This window comes from Thamnophis elegans, chromosome 9 (genome assembly GCF_009769535.1).
Source record: "Thamnophis elegans isolate rThaEle1 chromosome 9, rThaEle1.pri, whole genome shotgun sequence".
NCBI lineage: Eukaryota > Metazoa > Chordata > Lepidosauria > Squamata > Colubridae > Thamnophis > Thamnophis elegans.
Genome location: NC_045549.1, coordinates 32,838,985 through 32,860,818, shown reverse-complemented (window position 1 = coordinate 32,860,818; position 21,834 = coordinate 32,838,985). Strand labels below are relative to the sequence as shown.

At 38.6% G+C, this 21,834-nt stretch overlaps 1 protein-coding gene across 1 annotated transcript; it reads right to left on the bottom strand.

Annotated features, from left to right (window-relative positions):
* Positions 1-480: 480 nt before the first annotated feature.
* Positions 481-19,990, bottom strand: SETD7 (SET domain containing 7, histone lysine methyltransferase). Its single transcript, XM_032223632.1, has 8 exons — positions 19,619-19,990; positions 13,345-13,474; positions 12,174-12,375; positions 7,151-7,340; positions 5,774-5,855; positions 4,706-4,823; positions 2,930-3,087; positions 481-1,442 (listed from the first exon to the last, which is right to left on the bottom strand). The coding sequence occupies exons 1-8, from the start codon at positions 19,656-19,658 to the stop codon at positions 1,262-1,264; spliced, it is 1,101 nt and encodes a 366-aa protein (XP_032079523.1). The 5' UTR covers positions 19,659-19,990; the 3' UTR covers positions 481-1,261.
* Positions 19,991-21,834: the final 1,844 nt, after the last annotated feature.

Here is a 21,834-nt window from a genome sequence, read left to right as displayed (position 1 = left end):
GCACATATTTGAAAATCTGTTTAAGAAATGCCAGGATCTGGCTACAGGGCCCTGAAAGTTTCCTTTTTTTTATTAAATGTTAGCTAGGATTAGTAAAATGTGCTTTCATAATTCCCGTAAAACTGTTTGAAAGTCTCAAGTATAATTTGCTTCATAGTAAAAATGTTGAGTTTTCCATGTAACTCTCTGAATTACTCTGCAGTTTGTTTGTTTTTTAAAGGTTTGCAATGTAGGATTTTTTTACTTATTTCCTAGCTCTACAGAAGCCTTTGATAAGTATTGGTAGCTTCCAGGATTTTGTAAGTTACCAATTAAAGGAAAGAAAAAGAAAAATGTAGCAAACAATAAATTTCTTGGTATGTCCTTGATTCATTTGTTCTATATCAGTGTTTCTCAACCTTGGTGACTTTAAGTCCTGTGGACTTAAAGTCATCAAAGTTGAGAAACACTGTTCTATATAACTGACATTATGCTCTCCAGTGTAAGAAACCAAAAACAAGCAGCAGAAAATGCTCATATGCACAAGTAGAAGTCACTCAAATGTAATTATCACGATTAAAGTTATAGCAGCTCTAGTCTTCCAGGCACTTATCCTCAAGAGCCTAAAAAACCCGACATGTAGCAATAGCACTTCAGAATGCCACTTCACAATGCTTTACAGCCCTCTCTAGGTGGTTTATACAGTCAGCATATTGCCCCCAACAATCTGGGTCCTCATTTTACTGACCTTGACACTGTAAGTTTAATTTTTTGTGCTGACTTTAAGAAGATAATGTAAAGAGAAATCTCTTGTGCACCAAAACAGAAAACGCCCTAAAGCAGTCTTCTGAAATTATACTGCTTTTTTAGAATACTAAATTTAGCACAATTCTATAATCATCACAATATGGCAAATACAAAATGTAGTTGCTCAGAATGAGAGAAACCACAGTACAGATAAAACCTTGGTTTTGAAAATGCTCTCTTTCTATATTTTGACAGCTGCTGAAGCAAACTAGTTGTCAAAAAAAAGGCCACACTTCCTTATGTAGCATATTAAATAATTCATTTTGCACTATTAGCCAAAATGTAAAGATTATTCTAAGGGAGTGGCTGAAACACATTAGTCTGCAAGGAACAAGAACAAAAAAGGCTCCCACTCTTTCTAATGTAGGGGAAAGTATTGAAGAATCACAACATGGTCAACCACTGGCTGTTCCATTTCCATCATCAAAGATAGTGCATAGATTCAATGTATTGAATAGGAAAACTGCTTGCATGTTCATTTTTTCAGGGAAGCTTGGAAGGCTTTTAGTTCTGCCAGATACCACTCTGGTGCTTCTGGCCCATTTTGTCCAGAGGAACTGTGATCGTAGCCATAAGCAACTGTTAGTTCTTCATCCTTCTCCACTGCTTGAATGGTTCGAATACATTTAATCAGTCCAAAGCGAGGGTGAACAAATCTACAAAATAAACAGGCATATGGATTCAGGAAAACAATATGAAAACTGTGAGCTATTAACAATAATTACTACTAATTTTGACCACATTGTACAAAGAGAACCTATATAAAATGTTCTATAGGTGGCACCTACCTTCAGCCAGGCTAGCCAAAATGTATAAAAAGTTATGACCTAAATGCTGGAAATGTGATCAAACACTGGGCACCTACTACCACATGTGGTGGTCATGTAGGAAAGCCAAAGCATGGCAAAGGATATGAAGGTGGTTGGAAGAAATGACTGGACAGAGATTGGAACTCAAACCAGAAATTTTCCTATTAGGAATTATCAAAGAGGATGTAATCAAAGGGTTAACATATTTAACACTACATATCATAACAGCTGAGAGAATAGTTTATGCCCAGCAATGGAAGAGTGGAAACATACCTAAAGAAAGGGAAATAACAAAGAAAATATTTGATTGTGCAGAATGTGATAGACTGAAGTTAGAACTGAAAAATAAAGGAGAGACAGAGTACTATGAGATTTGGGATAGATTTTATTAGTGGATGGATTTAAGGAAGGGAAGTCGGAACGAATAAGCGCAAGGATGTATAGATTGAAACAAGAGGCAATATAGGTAGTATATTTTGTAACTGTAACTGTAATTGCAATTGTGTAGAAGAGGTTAAGTATGTATATATAATCAGTAAGTAGTAATGTGTATTGAATACACAAGAGACATGTGTTATACTTTATATGGCGGAGTGATCACCAAGACAGTCTCACCATGTCCAACATTTTCTTTTTTAACAATAAAAGTTTTTTTAAAAGAATAATCACTACAGTATTACATTTACTTTTTATTCTTACCCACAAAAATAATACTAAACCTTATTGTGGAAAAAACAGGAGAAAGGCGTGTTGGATATGTTCGCCATTTTGAGTTATTTGTAAAAATAATAAAGGTGAGATACAAATAAATACATAAATAAATTCAATAAAAATAAGGACTTACTTTAGCACTGATTTTTTGGTTTTATTTAAAAGAAGGTTACTATGGCTAACTACAACAGTTTTAAAAGTCTACCACATTCCAATGGAAACTTTGATTCAGATGCTGCAAAAGTAGCAAATTCCCATAGGTATAAGTAACTCACTTACTTTGAGTCTACCATAAATTTCTTGGTGTGTCGTGCTATATAACAACACATCTGCAATATTAGGCTACCCATAATGTTTTATATAGTTTTATACAGAATATGTAAAACTAATGAAGTTACACATAGTGGGCCAAAATTAATGCTTGTGTTTCATTTAAAGGTGTCTATTCTATCAAGCTGGCACTTTTTTCCAGAAATGTTTTCCTTAGTTCCATTTTTAATTAAGGCAATTTGTCATGTATATGATTTAGTGTTTGTCTTTACAAATACACACAATCACAAAATCAGTGCATCATTGTGTAGAATCGTGACACTTCAAGACATGAGCAGAAATTAAATACTTACGAGTCATAAACAGAATTTGGGGTGAATGAGTGGTTTGCCTTGTGCCCCAAAGAGGCACAGTATTTGGTTACATGGCTGTAAGGTTCTGGCACATCTATGACAGTTTCATCATCAAGGGATATCGTATTCCTGTTCAAAGACCAGTCCCTGCTGTCCACCTGGAATTGAAAGCAATACTGCTATGACAAATATTTATTTTTATCAAGTCAAAACTCACATGCATTTTTTTGAGCTTGAAAGAACCAGATTGTCAGGCCTGCAATTATATTCCTTTTAGAATTTTGGCCTGCCACGCTTTCTCTTATTTCATTATGCTGTTTATTTAGTATAGTTGATGGGAGGGGGGGAATAGACAGGAATGAGATTGTGGAATGTATTGTTTTCATTCTTTACTAGAAGCCAAGGTCATCCTTTGTCTTCGCACCAGTACAATGACCGGAAGCAGCTGGTTGTGGATGCCAGCGTGGGAGAAGAAGATTGGACCATGTGATGGATTGTGGATGTGGGGACAAGATCATGAACTTTTAACTGGGTGGAATTCTGATGTCATTTTCAGTATTGGGATTCCATAGCATGATGCCAACATGTCTGTCTTATTAAATAGTTTTGCCTTGGTCTCTGATTTAATTCTGCATGATATTTGGAACGCTGACACAGATATATAAACTGTTTGGCAAATCTGCCACATAAGGTCAGAGTTTAGAGGGGGGGAGGGTATTTCACTCCAATATAACTATTCATGAAAATTTTTGTACCTGCAGACTTATTTTTCACATTTCTCCTTTTCATTAATTTTACACAAAAGCAGACTTTTTGTGTGTGCATGTGTGTGTGTGTGTCCTCAACTCAGTGTTGACTCAATCTTTCTCTCTCTTTCTCTCTCAAAAAGTAGGCTAGTGTAATTTCTTTGTCACTAGAGAACATTCAAATTTATTCTTAGTATTTAACAAAATCATATCATGAAAAAAAGGAGGAGATGGCATTTATTATTGCCAAGAATAAATACTGTACAGGTAGTCCTCGACTTACAACAGTTCATTTAGTGCCGGTTCAAAGTTAAAAAGGCACTGAAAAAAGTGACCTATGACCATTTTTCAGGCTTATGAGTATTGCATCATCCCCACGGTCACATATTTTACATTCGACTGCTTGACAACTGACTCACATTTATGACAGTTGCAGTGTTGTGGCTAATGTGATCATCTTTTGCAACCTTCTGACAAGCTAAGTCAATGGGGAAATCAGATTCACTTAACTATGTTACTAATTTAACAACTGTGTTGATTCAGTTAAGAAATACAACATGAAAAGTTGTAAAATGGGACAAAACTCACTTTACAAATTTATTACTTAGTAACATAAATTTTGGGGTCAATTGTGGTCATAAATCAAGGACCACCTATATTGCTACTAGGATATCTTTATACCAGGGGTCCTCAACCCCCGGTTGAGGACTCCCGATCATGCCAGAAACTGGGCCGCGCAAACAAGCAAAGCCCCATTCAGGCAGCATGTGAAACCACACCCCTTCCGGTTCGCAGAAAAATGTCTCGCCACGCAACCGGTCCCTCGTGCCCAAAAGGTTGGGGGCTGCTGCTTTATACATCTGAAATAACAGGTGTGAATTAGCACAAAAGTTATTAGTACAAATGGCATAAACATACATCCCATCTTTCTATTTAATGAAATGTTGTTACCATGAAAATACTATTGAAATACTTATAAGCAACGTGGAAGTTGTTATAGAAGCAATGAAAATGTTTCTTTGTACTTTACCTCTTGATGTGTAATTCGTATACCATTGTAAAAAGATAAAACTGTGCCAGCTTCAGCAGATATTTTAGTAAATAAACCTTCTCCAGCATTGGAAATAAGAGATGCATCTACAAAGATCCTAAATTAAAGCAATGAATAAAAATAGTATCTGATCTACAACTTCATGCATGTGCAGAAGGTTACTAGGACAGATCTTATTTGAGCCCACATGAGAATCTAGAAGTGAAGCTCATATTGCTAAGTGTTATTTTTGGAATATATCAAAAGAAACAAATAGTTTAAAGAACTTTTAAGGGAATAAGCTAGTAGTTCATATCACTTACATGTTTTTTAAAAAAATAAAATTACACATTCCATATTATCCTTAGTTCTGGATATCTGTGGATAATTAAAAATGCAGGAGTGTCAAACTCAATTTTATTTAGGGCCGCATCAGGGGTGTGTTTGACCTCAGGGATCCAGGTTGACATGGCCAGGATGGGCATGGCCAGCTCCATGTCACTCATGTCGGGGGCTCTTATGGTCGTCTGAGTGCTCTGCCAGAAAAAACTGGCTTCTGAGCTCAGTTTTCAGCTATAACAGCCTCCTGCAACACTCTGCCAGGAAAAATGGACTTTGCAAGGTCTGTGCGTGGTCCTCCTGAGCCCTCCTGAGTTTTCATTGGCAGAGGCACAACGGGATGGTCCTTCGCTGTTCCCAGAGTGGTACTGGGTGCCAGATCTAAGCACTTGGCGGGCCGGATCAGTTTCTCAGTTTACAACATCCTGAGTATCTTTGAAATTTTTTCATGCATAGGTACTCCTATGCAAAACTGTGAACTACTTCAATCTAGGAGTTTATGATTCCACGGCACCATTGTGAATTCACTGCGATACCCTAGTGTGGCTCAATGCACAGTTTGAAAAAAAATCACGATTGATGTCAAATGTGAAAATCTCTATATTCTCATAAAAGATTAATATTTGGGAATGGAAAGGAAGTAAATGGATAGTATACTCGTGTGTAATCCAGTGAAATATTATTTGCAAATATTTGAAGGAAAGACAAAGCTATAATAAAACATTCTACCTCTCTGATTCATAAGGGTCAGGAAGAAGTGGACTTGTAGAAATGCAGGACGAAGTAGATTTATCAAAACAGTAAACTGGGCCTATAAAAAATCAATACAGAAAACATTATATAGGATAAAAATGTACTATGTATGTTTTTTTTTAAAAAAATACCACTATTTTAGGATAAATTAATATAGAATTTTGCATATATATTTTCAATGTTCTTTCCAACTGTACGTAATTCTATAGGAGTTTAGTTTCACCCAAAAATAATGCTTCTTGACTAACTAAATCATTTCTGAATTAGGTCTATTTGCATACATTAGGTATACAAATAGATCGCTTTTTTAGTGTTCCTTAATCTTAACCAGTAATTTTGCATACCTCTTAAAAACTGCACATCAAATGGCTAAAAACATTAGGTGTCTAAAATCTATTAGGAAATATTTTCCTTGGTAACCAAGTTCTAAAAATGGATTTGTTCCTGAATACCATCAATTTATAGAGTTGCAATATATCCTGCTTTCAAAGTATACATTATAATTTAAATTTTGTTTCAAAAAAATTAACAGGGGCCACCATAACACACCTTTCTTAAAAAAAAATACATTTCTTCATGTTTTTATTTATTAAATGTATATGCTACCATCTCACTATTTTAGCTTTATATAACTGCTCCTTGAAAGAACACCAAATAGCTTTAGATAAGGCATAAACTGACAAAATAACCCCATGATAGTAGCAATATTCACCTGCCCCGAAAAGCACAAGATTTTTCTCTTTTTTTCATCATTTTCTCTTCCTTCCAGCTACTATGCCCTAGATACACACAACTGGAGCAAAGGAGTTTATAATCTGTAATTCAAAAGCAGTATTCTCAGAAAGGACTCAAGAAATGAGTCAATTAGACAGGAAGCTGATACTGTGCTTGGGAGACCCCAGAAAATAGAGAATGTTTAGAAGAGTAACCGGAAGTCAGAAAGTATTGACAAATACTGCTGTATTTCTTGATCTGAAATGACAGTATAGATTACAATATTTATATTTATTTTGTCTGCTGTCCATGTAAAATAAAATTCCTCAGCTTGACTAAAAAAGAAACACTTAGGAACAGTAATTATATATGATTCTGAGAGTCCCTTCTTTCCTTTATATATTCAGCTGTTGTAAATGGGGATCTAAATTCAAAATATAAAAAGCCAACCTAATTTTTAATGTCAGATATAAGTTCACACCACTAAATTACTTGGTAAAAGACATAGAATTAGATATTGGAAGAATTTGGCCCTAAAGGCAATGTATGTAAGTACAATACTTTAATAAAGTGGTCAAATCTTTAAGAGGACCTAGACATTCACATATTATGAGATATAATACATGAGTGACAACTTACTGCCTGGTATAACATCAAATTGTAGTTTTTCTTCCTCTGCCAGTATAACATTTGCCAATCTTGCTTCTATCATTTCACCATCTATGAAGTGCCCATAATATGCCATCTTCCCATCAGGGTATACATAGGCTAGCTTTTCTCCAGTCATCTCTCCTTCTTCATTAACTTCTCCAACCAGATACCCACCATCCTGAAAAAGAAGCAATAAAACTGTTTCCAAAAATTAAGGGGAAATATTGCATGCTGTTTTTAAATTTAATGAAGATTACTATTAATCAAAAACTTAGTCTCAATATTGAGATGAGGGGTTCTCAAGCTTTTTCAACCTAAAGCTAAAATTAAATTTCCTAAATTAAATTTCCAGTACCCTGATCAAAAGGCAAAACTCTGGGGTTAGGCAACTGGCTTTGTTTGAGTGGTTTTTTTTTTAAGTGTCCTTAATCTCTCACAGAACCTTAGAGTTCCAGGGAACAAAGTGTGAAAAACTCTCATCTGGATAATAAAAGCGCCAGTTAGAACTTTATTCTTTCATTTTCTGTTCTTTCATTTATTCTGGCTTTTGTACCTCTGCACTCACCATTTCAGTCCTATTAATGTAAAATGCTGGGTCTGTAAAGATGAAGGCAGCATATACATTTAAAAGCATATACATTTAAAATTTAAAAAGTAGAACCTAAGGAAAAAGAAAACCGTCTCACAAAGGATTCTCAAACTGTCTAGCTCTAGTTGAAAATTATTTGAAAGAATTCCATTTACAAAATAAATTACATGCATAAAATATAAAAATAACTAGTTTTACTCTGTTCTGCTTCCAAACCTTAACAGATTCTAAGAACTAAGCCACCACTAAGTTTGGAAAATATGCTGCATCCAAACTTAAGGGAATTATGCCCGAAAGGATGGGTTAGGATACAAAGAACTACATTTTTGCTCTCATTGGATTTCATATGTTGTCAATTAGAACACGTGTAACTCCAGGACTAGCTTTTATTGGCTTTTTTTCTCATTTGAATGCAATGTAGTTCAGTTCTTCTCCCTTACATTTTTGTAGTAGTTGTAGTTGTAGTTGAGTTTATTTATAGGCCGCCCTTTTCCCTAAGGGGACTCAGGGCGGCTAACAACTTGTATGGGAGGGGAAGACATACAATAACATAGAAACACAATGTATAATTAAAATCAAGCAACATTCATTCAACATTCGGGTGGGGGCGGATTATGGTCTTTACCCCCAGGCCTGGCGGGATAGCCAGATCTTGAGGGCTATGCGGAAGGTCTGAAGGGTGGTGAGGGTACGAATCTCCATGGGGAGATCGTTCCAGAGGGTCGGAGCTGCTACTGAAAAGGCTCTCCTCCGCGTAGTTGCCAGCCGGCACTGGCTGGCAGATGGCACTCGGAGGAGGCCCAATCTGTGAGATCTTATGGGTCGAGAGGAGGTGATTGGCAGGAGGCGGTCTCCCAAGTACGCAGATCCACTACCATGAAGGGCTTTGTAGGTAGTAAGAAGCACCTTGAAGCGCACACGGAGATCAACAGGTAGCCAGTGCAGCTCGCGGAGGATAGGTGTTATGTGGGTGAACCGAGGTGCACCCACAATCACTCGCGCGGCCGCATTCTGAACTAGCTGAAGCCGCCGGATGCTCTTCAAGGGCAGCCCCATGTAGAGCACGTTGCAGTATTCCAGCCTAGAGGTCACGAGGGCGCGAGTGACTGTTGTGAGAGCCTCCCGATTCAGGTAGGGTCGCAACTGGCGCACCAGGCGAACCTGGGCAAATGCCCCCCTGGTCACAGCCGACAGGTGGTAATCAAAGGTCAGCTGTGGATCCAGGAGGACTCCCAAGTTGCGAACCCTGTCTAAGGGGTGTAAAATTTGGCCCCCCAGCCTGAGCGATGGAACACTAACCAAATTTTTGGGAGGGAAACACAACAGCCACTCGGCCTTTTCTGGGTTGAGTACAAGCTTGTTAGCCCTCATCCAGTCCCTGACGGCCTCGAGACCCTGGTTCATCACGTCCACCGCTTCATTGAGTTGGCACGGGGCGGACAGATACAGCTGCGTATCGTCCGCATATTGGTGGTATCTTATCCCGTGCCTCCGAATGATCTCGCCCAGCGGTTTCATGTAGATGTTAAATAGTACGGGGGACAGGACCGACCCCTGCGGCACCCCACATGTTAGGGGCCTCATGGTCGATCTCTGTCCCCCGACCAACACCGACTGCGACCTGTCCGAGAGGTAGGAGGAGAACCACTGCAAAACAGTGCCTCCCACCCCCACCTCCCGCAGTCGTCGCAGAAGGATACCATGGTCGATGGTATCGAAAGCCGCCAAGAGGTCAAGGAGAACCAAGATGGAGGCATGGCCTCCATCCCTGGCTCTCCAGAGATCATCGGTCAATGCGACCAAAGCGGTTTCTGTGCTGTAACCAGGTCTGAAGCCGGACTGGAAGGGGTCCAGGTAATCGGCTTCCTCCAAGGACCGCTGGAGCTGGTAGGCCACCACCTTCTCAACAACCTTCCCAATAAAGGGGAGGTTGGAGACTGGACGGTAGTTGTTAAGTACGGCTGGATCCAAAGATGGTTTCTTCAGGAGGGGTCTCACCACCGCCGTTTTAAGTGCGGCGGGGAAGTGCCCCTCCCAAAGCGAGGCGGTAATAACCGCTTGGATCCAGCCCCGTGTCACCTCCCTGCTGTTAGCAACCAGCCAGGAGGGACACGGGTCCAGTACACAGGTGGAGGCACTCACAGCCCTCATGGCCTTGTCCACGTCCACGGGGGTAACATCCTGAAACTCAACCCAGCGATGGTCTACCAAATCATCCTCTTGTGCCTCGGCTGGCTCTGCAAAGGTGGAGTCCAAATCCGACCGAAACCGAGCAACTTTGTCCGCCAAGAACTGGGCATAGTCTTCAGCCCTACCCTGCAAGGGGTCCCCCGTATCCCTCTTATTTAAGAGGGAACGGGTTATCCTAAACAGGGCGGCTGGACGGGACTCGGCGGACGCAACCAAGGTGGCAATATAAGATCTCTTTGCTGCCCTAAGTGCCCTGATGTAATCCTTGGTGCAGGTTGTTAAGAGTGCTCGGTTCGATTCGGATTTATCGAACCTCCACAGGTGCTCTAGGCGTCTCCTCCGGCGCTTCCTCTCCCGGAGCTCCTCGGTGAACCAAGGAGGCCTCCGGGATCCGCCGCCTCGGAGGGGCCATAGTGGCGCAATCCGGTCGAGGGTCTCCGATGCTGCCGAATGCCAGGCAGCAACCAGAGTCTCCACCGGACTGTGGGCGAGAGTATCAGGAATAACCCCAAGCTCCGTCTGGAACCTCAAAGGGTCCATAAGTCGCCTGGGGCGGAACCACTTGGTCGGTTCCTCCTCCCTACAGTGGGGGTTTGGTCTTCGGAAGTCAAGCCTCAGTAGGCAGTGGTCTGACCACGACAGGGGTATGATCTCATTACCCCTCAGACCAAGGTCACAAGTCCACTGCTCTGAGAGGAATACGAGGTCGAGCGTGTGACCCGCAGAGTGAGTTGGGCCCCGAATTATCTGGGTCAAGCCCATGGCTGTCATGGAAGCCATGAACTCCTGCGCCCCATCAGAGTGTTCACCGAGCGTAGGCAAATTGAAATCCCCCAGGACCATAAGCCTGGGGAACTCAATTGCCAGCTCGGCTACCGACTTGAGGAGCGAGGGGAGGGCTGCTGCAACGCTGTTGGGAGGCAGGTACATTAGCAGCAGGCCCACTTGACCCTTGAGGTCCAGTGGGCCTGCTCTATGTTTCTCTATGTTTCTCTATTTTCCACTTAGTATATATCTTAACCAACAGAACAATTCTGCTGGTCGATTTATTAGGTTACCAAAAGAAAGTTTTGATATCTCATAATTTTAAAATGTTTAAATAAAACATTTAAAAAACACTTCTGTCAACTTTCAGATGACAGAAAGTTCTTTCCATAAGCAGAAATGTTATGTGCTTCATCCTGTGCTTCTCAGCTAAGCATAACTTGGAGAAAGGATTATGCTACATTTGAGTTCATTAATTTTGCCAAACTTTCATTCAGCTTTTTCCAACTTGACAATCTTCAGATATCATGCAACTGCTACTTCTGTATTGACAAGTAAATCTAGGAATTATGGTCCCAGTAGCCATAAAGGGTGTCATAGTGAAGAATATTGCACATAAAATGCTTTATAATATGGGGTGGGTTTTTTGCTAGTTATGGCTGCAAAGCAAGATATTTTCTTGTCTTCCTTTTCTAGGGACAATTCAGAATTGAGTGCAAAGGGCTATTATTCAGTCTTCTTCCATATCTTAACACTGCCTTCAAACCTATTTTGGGGGAAGACAGGAAAAATGCATAGGGATCCAATAGCATGCTTTGTTCTTCAAGTTACATAATTGAGAATATTTTGTTACTGATGGAGGAATGTATACAGGAATGTATACCTTTATCCAAGAGACATGATAGTTCATGCATTTGTTCACATGCAGAAAATTTATACATGACAGAAAGTTTATCCTGTGTTACTTGCAATATAACTCTGGAGTCACACTATAAAGCTGCTAAGGTGGAACTTTTCTGCATTTGCATTTGGTATTGCTATGAACAACTATATTCAACTATGTTCATTTATTTTTCTTATTCTTTTACTTTTTTGTTTTAGTTATATACTTGTTGTATACATGTATACTTGTATAATTTATATTTTTCATATTATCCTTGTTGTAAACTTCCATTAGTGACTCCAGATTTGGCAATACACAACTGTAATAAAATAAGATACTAATTTGCATCCAAACTGTAACAACCAATCTCCATTTAGTTGCGAAGAAGTGAACAAAATAATGAAAACAGTACTGTATTGCTGGGTAACAATTTCTGCCACTTTTGTATTGCTTTTTACATCACATCACAAAAAAGATGAAGCCTGCATTGTATTGATGTGAAGCTCTCCCTTGATCCCTGCAGATTCTTCGGTATAACTGTTAGTGTTACATGATGAAATACATGAGAAAAAAAGCCAACTTACTGAATAGTAAATCCAACAAAATCCATGCCGGATATTATCTTTGTATTGTCCTTTGAAGACCAATCGTCCATCAGCATCATATTCCTGAGCTGGCCCATTCAGTTCACCATCAATGTAAGTGCCATGAAGTGTGCCTCCATCCTCATAGGTGTATTTTCCCTGGCCATGTAAACCATCATCAACATAAAAGCCTTCTAGAGTGCTAGCAAAGAAAAAAGAATAGTGTAGAAACGACTGTTGTTTTATCTCATTTACAGAGAAAAAAATTACTCTTCCTAATTTGTTTACATAAAGATAAATCATTATTTTAAATAGATGTTCTTAATATGTCCTTTAAAGACCTATTTGCTATTTGTACTTGAGATGGGTAACAAAGAGAATGATCTCAAGAAAGACGAACTACTTAATGCTTGCACCATCGTTCTGCGATATTACTCCTTTAGAGTTTCTTCTTTCTTCTTTGGCTTTCTCTCAATATAATTTGAAGACCTGTCCTATCAGACTGACTGTTCATTTCCAAGATTTTATTATGATCAATTTATTTCTATTATTTTATTATGTAAATCACAGCTTTAGTTTATTTAAAGGAGGTTTTTAAAAATTTGCCTTGTTTTTCTGATAAACTTTATATAGTGAAGACTGATACTTTGTAATATTTCCTATGCATTCTAACCTTATGATATATTATTGTTCTTTTTCATTTAAAGGAATCAGGAAATTATTGTAAAGTTGTGGCAAAGGGGAAAGTGACTGAGTCCTAGTTTTATTTTCAGCACTTTGGGTCAATGAGCTTAAAGAGACAACATTTGAGGATTCAAATCATATACACACTATAAAGGCACTGAAATGACTTCACAGAAAAGAACATGAACTAAAGAACTTAGAGAAAACCAAGAACATGTCTACTATTTATAACTTACTTAGTTTTGCTAAGAATATTTATTTTTGTTCCATATAATATAGAACAGAAGTCAAAGAATGCAGAGTCAATCATAGGTTCTACAGCACAAGTAATTTGTTATTTTACTTTATCATCCCACCATTATAAAGTATTTTCCTACCATTTAAAAAAAATCTTCAAACAAACAAACAAACAAACAAAGAAAAGTATAAAATCAATGGAGTTTGTAACATGTTCAGTGAAAGAACTCATAGACATTGTGACATCTACCTTCCATCAAAGAAGAAGAATTTTCCATGACCATTCTTTTCTCCATGCACAAAGTTCCCTTCAAATCTGTCTGTGGAAGAATATGTGACTATACAAAACCCATGGGGCATACCATCATCATCAAGTGTTCCTAAAAAAATAAAAAAAATATTTTGAAAACTGGTGAGACTCACACAAGCAATCTGTTCTTACAAGAAACAGCATTGGATGCTGATTTTATCCAGCCATACAAACTAACTCAAATTCCTCTAACACATTGCCCTTGAACCACTTGAGTATTTATAAATTTAGTACAAATGTAGTATTTATCCACTTAAATTATTATTTAAGACACTGATAAATATATTTCTCTCCTCTTTCAGAGCCTGATATATATGTTCTGAGTGAAGAATGAAAGAACACTATAAGGGCCAAATGACCAGCATTCTACAAAACTGGTATATTATGGGAGAGATTACATTCTATTAAGGGAATCTGTGCATGTAGAGATGTAAGAACGAATCAACTATGCAAACATACTGTAGCTGTCAGACAAATGCTACTGACCCATTTCAGTGATGTAAAATGACCTTTGTGCCAAGCAAATAAAATAACTTAAGACATTTTATATTTTATATCTGCATGTTCCCAGAGTCTGTATTCCATAGACAAACCTGCACATTTTTGATATATGAAGTAGACAAGTGAAAACATTTTGAAGCATGACTCAGTGAGCTAGATAAATATGACCATATCAGATGATTCAACACTACTCATAGTTTATTCCATCATATCCCAAATTTATACAGGACATCATTTTGATAGTAGGAATGTTGCAGCAACTTTAATGCATATTGTTTCCAAATTTTATGGAGACATATTTTTTATTTTTACTCCATTCTCTACAGATCTAGACATGCAAGACAGAAATATGGACTCAGTCGAAACAACTGGACATTTTTAGATATACAAGTAATGTGTTTTGATTCAAATGTATCTTTTACTGTATCTTGTTATGCACTTGCAACAATTCTTAGGTTATATTGTTTCCAACATTTTATTTCTTGACATAATAATATTTAATCTATTGAAATATTTGTTCTCATAGTTTTGACTCAGAACAAACAAACTGGTTTTTAAAAATGCATATTGCAAATACTGCCACTTACCTCATTATCTGTAAGAATGCAAACTGCATCAGCTGCCCAAGAAAACATAGATTTTATTACTGTCAGTTTTCAGACAAAGCTGACTTGTAATTGTATCAGATTGCATTGCTAACTATAGTTGTCATTTGTTCCACAGCATCTCTATAGAGGTTGACAATGAACTATTGATCTTATAGTTTCAGTTCCTTGGAATCAACATGTGAACTGACAAACACATTCAAAGGATGATCACATTTTGCTAAACTTTCAAAGTTGAGAGAGATGTAGAAACACTGGTAATACTTGGATTGATTAGATTAGAACAATGAGGCTAGAGACACTGGAAAGTTCTTTCAGTAGGAATAAATGTAGAGATTGTACAAATGAAATAAGTAGCACAGAAGGTGAACAAAACAATCCGGGATCTTTATTATCTCATCTCTTCTAATAACAATACTAATATGTAAACAGTCTCATTTCAGCATATTTTATACTTGAGTAACAGATTTCTATGTTTGTAGCACTGTGAAAATTGGTGAATGGGATTTTCAAATATATCATTTTCCATATAACATTTTTATCTGGGATAAAGTGACCCTGAGACAAGTGACCCCATCATCCAAGATCTCCTGTTATAGGGAAATGTGTTAAAATCCACAGATGTGTTACTATAATTTGCTTTTGTTGTTTTAAGTACAAGAATTTCATGTAAGCACAAATTAATAAAAAATAAGATGACCACCCTTCTTCCATTTATCAATATCCTCAAAGGCCTATTTAAAATGGAAGATTTTAAGAAGTCTCAGAAATGCTGAGAATATTCAACAGAATTAGAGCCACTACTTAAGCCTATCTCCAGACCTCACCTGGGTGGCAGGATCTTAAACAGGCTACTGTCAGCCACGATGGGCAAAATAATTTTGGACAATGTAGTTGCTAAAGTAACCCAGCACTTCTGTAGGGTTTCATAGGTAAATAGTCAGCATTTTGAATTGGGCCCAAATGACTCTTACAAATCAGGGTATCAACTATAAAACAACTTTTATTTTGCAATGTTGGGATCTAGTCACAACAGCCTGGGTTCCTGCCCTCTGTATCAGCAGCACTTCTACATTACCCTTAAAGTAGAACATATTCCATTAGTCCATTGTAATAGAGTCATGAATCATATTTTGCCTGAGTCCAAGTAAGGTTACAATTGGCATATTAGCTGATGGGAAAAGACCATTCTAGTCCAGCTGAAACAGCTGGAACTAAGGTTTCAGGAAGGTGGAAGATTTTTATGGATGAACAATAGCTCTACTAGGCTTTAATCAGAACTCTTTCTTCATACATTCCTAACACCTATTTAATACCTTTACAGCATCTTTGACTTGGTCAAAGATATAGTTCAACATCATTAGCATACCAATGATACTTAACCTCAAACCAATTGATAATCTTGCCCAGTGTTTTATATAGACGTTAAATAATTTGGGGAAAAGACTAGCATTGTGGTAATCAGCACTGGAACTATTATAGGCTTAACACTCTTCCTCTATTATAACTGACTTCATTCAGGTGTGATTCTTACTACCACCTTACCTAAAAGGGGTGGATTAAAAGCTGTCCAGAATTGCTGGACCAAGAGATGACCTTTTCAAGAAAGGGTCATTACTACCTCTTTCAAAGCCAGTTAACCAGGTGTACACTCCTGGCCACTCAAAGAAGTCAAGTCACACTGGTAATTACAATCATATTCTACTACAAAGATTTGATCATCCAACCAACCTAAAGAAAAAAAAACCTAACACATCAGAATTGCTGAAGAATTCTTAAAAGAAACCTGCAATTCTATTAATGTTTATGTAAAAATGGATAATTCATATAACCTAACATTGTGAGTCTGATATTTCATTTTAAAGGAAAAAAGAAAGTTCCCAAAATGCTATTTTATCTCTAACAAGACTGCTTCTCAAAGAAATAATAATATGCACTCAGTTGCATCCATTCTCAAAAAAAATGTCTTCTTAGCTATGAAATGGTACAAAAAAATTAAAACCTGTCATAGTTACATATGCTACTGCCTTTATACACCTCATGTTAACATGATAAACCAATTGCATCAAACCTAAATTCTTAAAACCTTTGCAAACCTACTCTGACTAAAAAGTGTGCTTTGGATATTTTGCATTGATTAAATTGTATCTCTCGGTTTAACAGTGTGACATGATTAAGGAGATTAGCAAAATAAATAAAACAGGTTTTGCTTTGTATGTAAATATATTTTATCATAAAATTCAATGGAGAAATGCCAATATCTTGTTATCAGGAGCAAGTCTGATATGCTGGCCTTTTCAGACGAACAATCAATTCAACCCCTGATATATGACATTATTAAAAGAAGATCAGTGTTTTACTAAATGAAAGTTGCCATCTCAATAAAAGTATCATATGTGAAATATAATTTATCATTTTCTGAAAATATTTATGATAATCCGAAGAGCCTCAGGATGTACACGTAGCAACCTCCTCCTGCAAGACATACTTTGTGCACATCAATAGCAATAGCAATAATAATAATAGCAATAACAGTAGACTTATATACCGCTTCATAGGGCTTTCAGCCCTCTCTAAGCGGTTTACAGAGTCAGCATATTGCCCCCAACAACAATCCGGGTCCTCATTTTACCCACCTCGGAAGGATGGAAGGCTGAGTCAACCCTGAGCCGGTGAGATTTGAACCGCTGAACTGCTGATCTAGCAGTCAGCCTGCAGTGCTGCATTTAACCACTGCGCCACCTTGGCTCTACATCAAGTATTTGTGTTGAACATGCCCAGACACATAGGCATACCTCGTTTTGCAGGAAGTACGTATCTGCAGTCATTAGTGTGGTGTATCTCTGCTCAGTTGCAGAGTGTAGCTAAATATTCTGCGCACAGGTGTGTTTGTTTTTTGTTACCTGTCATTTTATCCAAAAAGGCTAGAAATAGGGTTTGCTCACTATGTTTATTCCTTCATTGCTTGCTGGAGGATTGCAAAAATAAAACAGGCTAAAAACAGGCTATAACGTTAACAATTTTTTTCTTGCATTTAAGGTGTTGACTTAAACAATTCTATAAACTTTTAAAACATGTTTAGGCCATATTTATGCTGTCATTAATTTTAAGATTGGCAAATAGTCTTTCCTGATGGGATTAAATAATGTATCAATACTAATATGTTTATGACTAGTGACATTTGTACTATATGGATTTGACTGGTGACATAATTCATTAAATCACTGATAACTCCATTATAAATTAATATACACTTACTAATTATATTTATAGCACATATAATTACTTGCCCAATGTAAGCTAGGGCGTGTTTATAAATGATCGAATACAGTAAAATAGTGATGTGTCCTAATGATTCATAGTGAGAATCAAAGCTCACATTTAGTTTTCAGTTACCCTGTATTAGTAAAATATTTCCTCTAGCTTGTCTCTCTTTCTCTTCAATTTATGTGTCTTATTCTGTTACAGATTACAGTACGCCCAGATGACCCCAAGTGATTTTAAAGTGTAGCCCCACATTAGAATACTGTACTTAATTAGTTTTGACTTTTCCTTGTCTCAAAAGAAAAAAATGTTTAGTACTGCTGTGGATCTAAATCCAGTTGACAACAATACTCGCAAACTCTTAATTTGTATACAACTAGGAATAGAATTCCATATTTAATGAATATACTTAAAATACATTTCAGATTTTAAATGCAGTCACTATAAACATTAAATCAGCAATTACACATAATGCATATTGGTTCAAAAGGTAGAATCTTCCACTGACAATACAGTTATTGTTTCCAAATTATATGGTGCCAGGATTGCAATGTAATTATTATTCTGCAGATTAGAATTAACCAATTTGACATGTGCCTATTCTAAAAAATCTTGCTAGAAACTTCCAGGAGCAATAGTTAAAAAAAAACCTGAATATTTAGGTTAAAAATTTATGTCTCTGTTTAGGAACTTTTAAAGACCAAATCTTCACTTTAACATCTCCAGATACTACACATTTTAATATTTTTCACCAGAACTATGGCTCAGTGGCTAATACGCTGAGCTTATCAATCAGAAAGGTCGGCAATTCGAATCCCTAGTATAGGTCTTCTGCATGAGCAGGGGGTTGGACTAGATGACGTCCAAGATCCCTTCCAATTCTGTTACTGTTAAGCACATTAAAATTACTGGAGAAAATTTGTGGGGTGTGGACTTCCATGTTGCATCCTCAAACCACCACAATGCAGGAAATTTAAGCAGCTCAACAGATTTGCAATTTTAGCCACACGAATATACAATAATACTGTAATAAAATGTTGAAAGTCTCAAATTATGTTAAACTTCTGCCAGACTTCATGGTCCCTGAAAATATTTTTGACAGCACGATTATTCTGAGCCTGCTAAGGACAGTGCAGGGAGAAACTAAGGCACAAACAATATATTTTTAAAACCGGTCGGAGAGTCGAAGACACTTTTGGTCTCACAACCGCCAACCGTATTAATCTGGAGCGGAAAGGGCCAGATTGCCGCGCAACTTTCAGCGAGCAGATTTCAGGTTTAACTGCGAAGGTTAACTGCTTTCAGCGCATAGAAACATTTCTATCCTCGCCTCTACGCCACGCTTCTGCCCGGGAAAAGAAAAACAAAAGGGTTGCGGTAACTCCGCAAGCAGCGACCCCTTTTAGGTTTACTGAAGAGGAGAAAGTTCTTCTTCAGCCTAAGCGACTTTCCCCCAAAGTGTAGTCCAGGCTGTGCCACGCGTCCCAAATCAACTTTCAAACCCCGACTTCACAGGAGGAGGAGGGAAACTTTCGGTGTTGTTGGGGTGTTTTTTTTTTTTTTTTTTTTGGCCCATTAAGCGCACTCCAATGGGGGGGGGACCCTACTCCCTCCCGGAAAGCTACCAGGCATAAAGAAAGAGCCCACATTTACTCCCGCAATCCCCAGCGGAGGAGGAGCTCTTCTTCCCTTTTCGCCATGTGGAGATGCGCAGAGCTTGGGGACCGAAAAACACCTCACGCTTGTCCCCGCCTCGGGCGGCGAACTTCCCCCAGCCCGGCGCCCGCGAGCGACTGGCCTGAACTCCTCCCTCCCTGGCTTTAGGCCCAAAGCCACGCAATTACCCTCGACGGTCTCTTCCAGCGTCTCCTCGTCACTATCCATAGCTCAGCCCGCCGAGCGCAAAGCGGTCCGCTTGCTCGGCCGCAGCGCCTTGCCTTGGGTAGGTGTGCCTGGGAGCCGGTGACGCTCCCGCCTCGCCCAACCCGAAGAGAGCCGCCCGCTTCACGCGCTTTGGCCGAGGGCCATTCGCACGCTTGGCTTCTCCCCGCTTTGTTATAGAGAGCTGATCCGCTGACATCACCCTGGGATGGGGTTCTTCCCTGACTGACAGCTCCTCGCGCAGCCCCGAAAGCGGAAGCTTCCTAACCGAGGTCGCGGCTGCCCTTGAGTCCCCATGCCGCCGGGCAGCGTTGCTTTCCCAGCGTCGGCGCGCTTGTTGGGGCCTGTTTCGGCGCGACGACTATTCTGTTCCCTGCCCAAACCCTCGTGCGCCTTGTGGCCTTCCATGAGCCGCGGGGATAAGGACGCTCCCAATGCAGTAAATAAATAAGTGAACCCTATCCTGTGTTTGTGTAGGTGTGTGCGTGTGCGTTTGAGAGCAGGGGAACTGTCACGTCTCCCGGTAATCCCTGCCACACGTAGATATTGCCTCTCCTTTCTAAACCCTCCTTTTCTATAAGGACATGTAGCAATGATGGTGAAGTTTCAATGCAAATTAGTAGGTAGGATTCTTAAAAATACTTGTATCAGGTAGTCTGCCTATTAATTTGTGTATAAATATGCAAATAGTATTCTAAGAACTCTGATGATGAGCCTTAATAGTCATTTCTTGCAGAGACATAGAAAAAGACAGTCATTGTACTATAAAATGTCACAGGAAATAGTACTGTAAGAGTGCCAACAAATGTATTTCATGTCTGCTAATTTCTAAAATTATGTATGTCTACCAACAAAATGAAATCTGAACAGTCCTGCCACATTTATTTTGTAGAATAGAAGGCCCATTCATTCAAACTTTGCCCATAATTCATTTAATTGTCCATTGGTCTTGACTCACATAACAATCGGAATTATAATTTAAGCACATTGGACAGATATGAGAGTAGTTTAAATTCTTTTGGCTAACATGCAGTACAGAGTTTTGTGGAAAACCAATATGGCTTCCTTGATTTGTCTAAGATGTGTAAATCCAGTGTACTATGGTTTAATATGCTGTGATCAAGCAAGCCATGACTTGTTACCATAAAGTTTGATATCCATTAACACAACAACTGAAAAACAGTGCTAAAAATTTTACACTGAATTTGTTCCACAGGGACAAAACAGGAAGATCCTAGTTGATCTCTATCTCTAGCACCAATTGAATCAATTAAGTGACCAAATAAGTTAAGAACTACAAGTACAATCAAACCTCAATGTGACTCTGATTTAGCAGTGACTGTCCACATTTCCTCTGGACAGGCCTGCTTTGTGGGAGTGGCTTGCCAGCCATGTGACCATGTGGGAGTGGCTTGCCAGCCATGTGACTGTGTGGGCGTGGCCAACGTAAAATGTGGTGAAACTCATTTAACAACGCTCTTGCTTAGCAACCAAAATGTTGGCTCAGAAACTCTGGCATTTGAAGCATGCAAGTCTTAAAGCTGTCAAGTTACAAGACCCTTGCACTTCTAACCCTTTAGAAAAAAAAACCCAGGAGTGTTCAAACTTGACAGCTTTAAGACTTGTGGACTTCAACTCCCAGAATTCCTCCTCCAGTCTTGTTGGCTCAGGAACTCTGGCATTGAAGTGTGAAAGTCTTAAAGCTGTCAAGTTACAAGACCCTTGCACCCCTAACCCTTTAGAAAAAAACCCCCAGGGGTGTTCAAACTTGACAGCTTTAGGACTTGTAGACTAAAGGAAGAAGTTACATGTGAAAGTTAAGATAGTTATGTTAATTTATATAGTGTATAGTGACATCATTTTAGTGTTATGGAAACTTCTGGAAGCCTTAAGTTTGAACTTACTCAAAAGAGAGATTTAATAATATTTATTCTCTCTTTCTCTAGAGTTCTACAGACAGCTCTAGGTGGTTTATGTAAGAATTTATATTAAAGTACAGAAACATCAACCTGACAACAAAGATACGCTTTGTTAAGGCTGTGGTTTTCCCAGTTGCAACATATGATAAGTGCACCATCAGAAAGACTGAATAAATTAAAATGATGATTTTGAATAATAGTGCTGGGGGGGGGGAATCTAAAGATACATTGAACTACAAGAACAGCAAACAATTCAATAT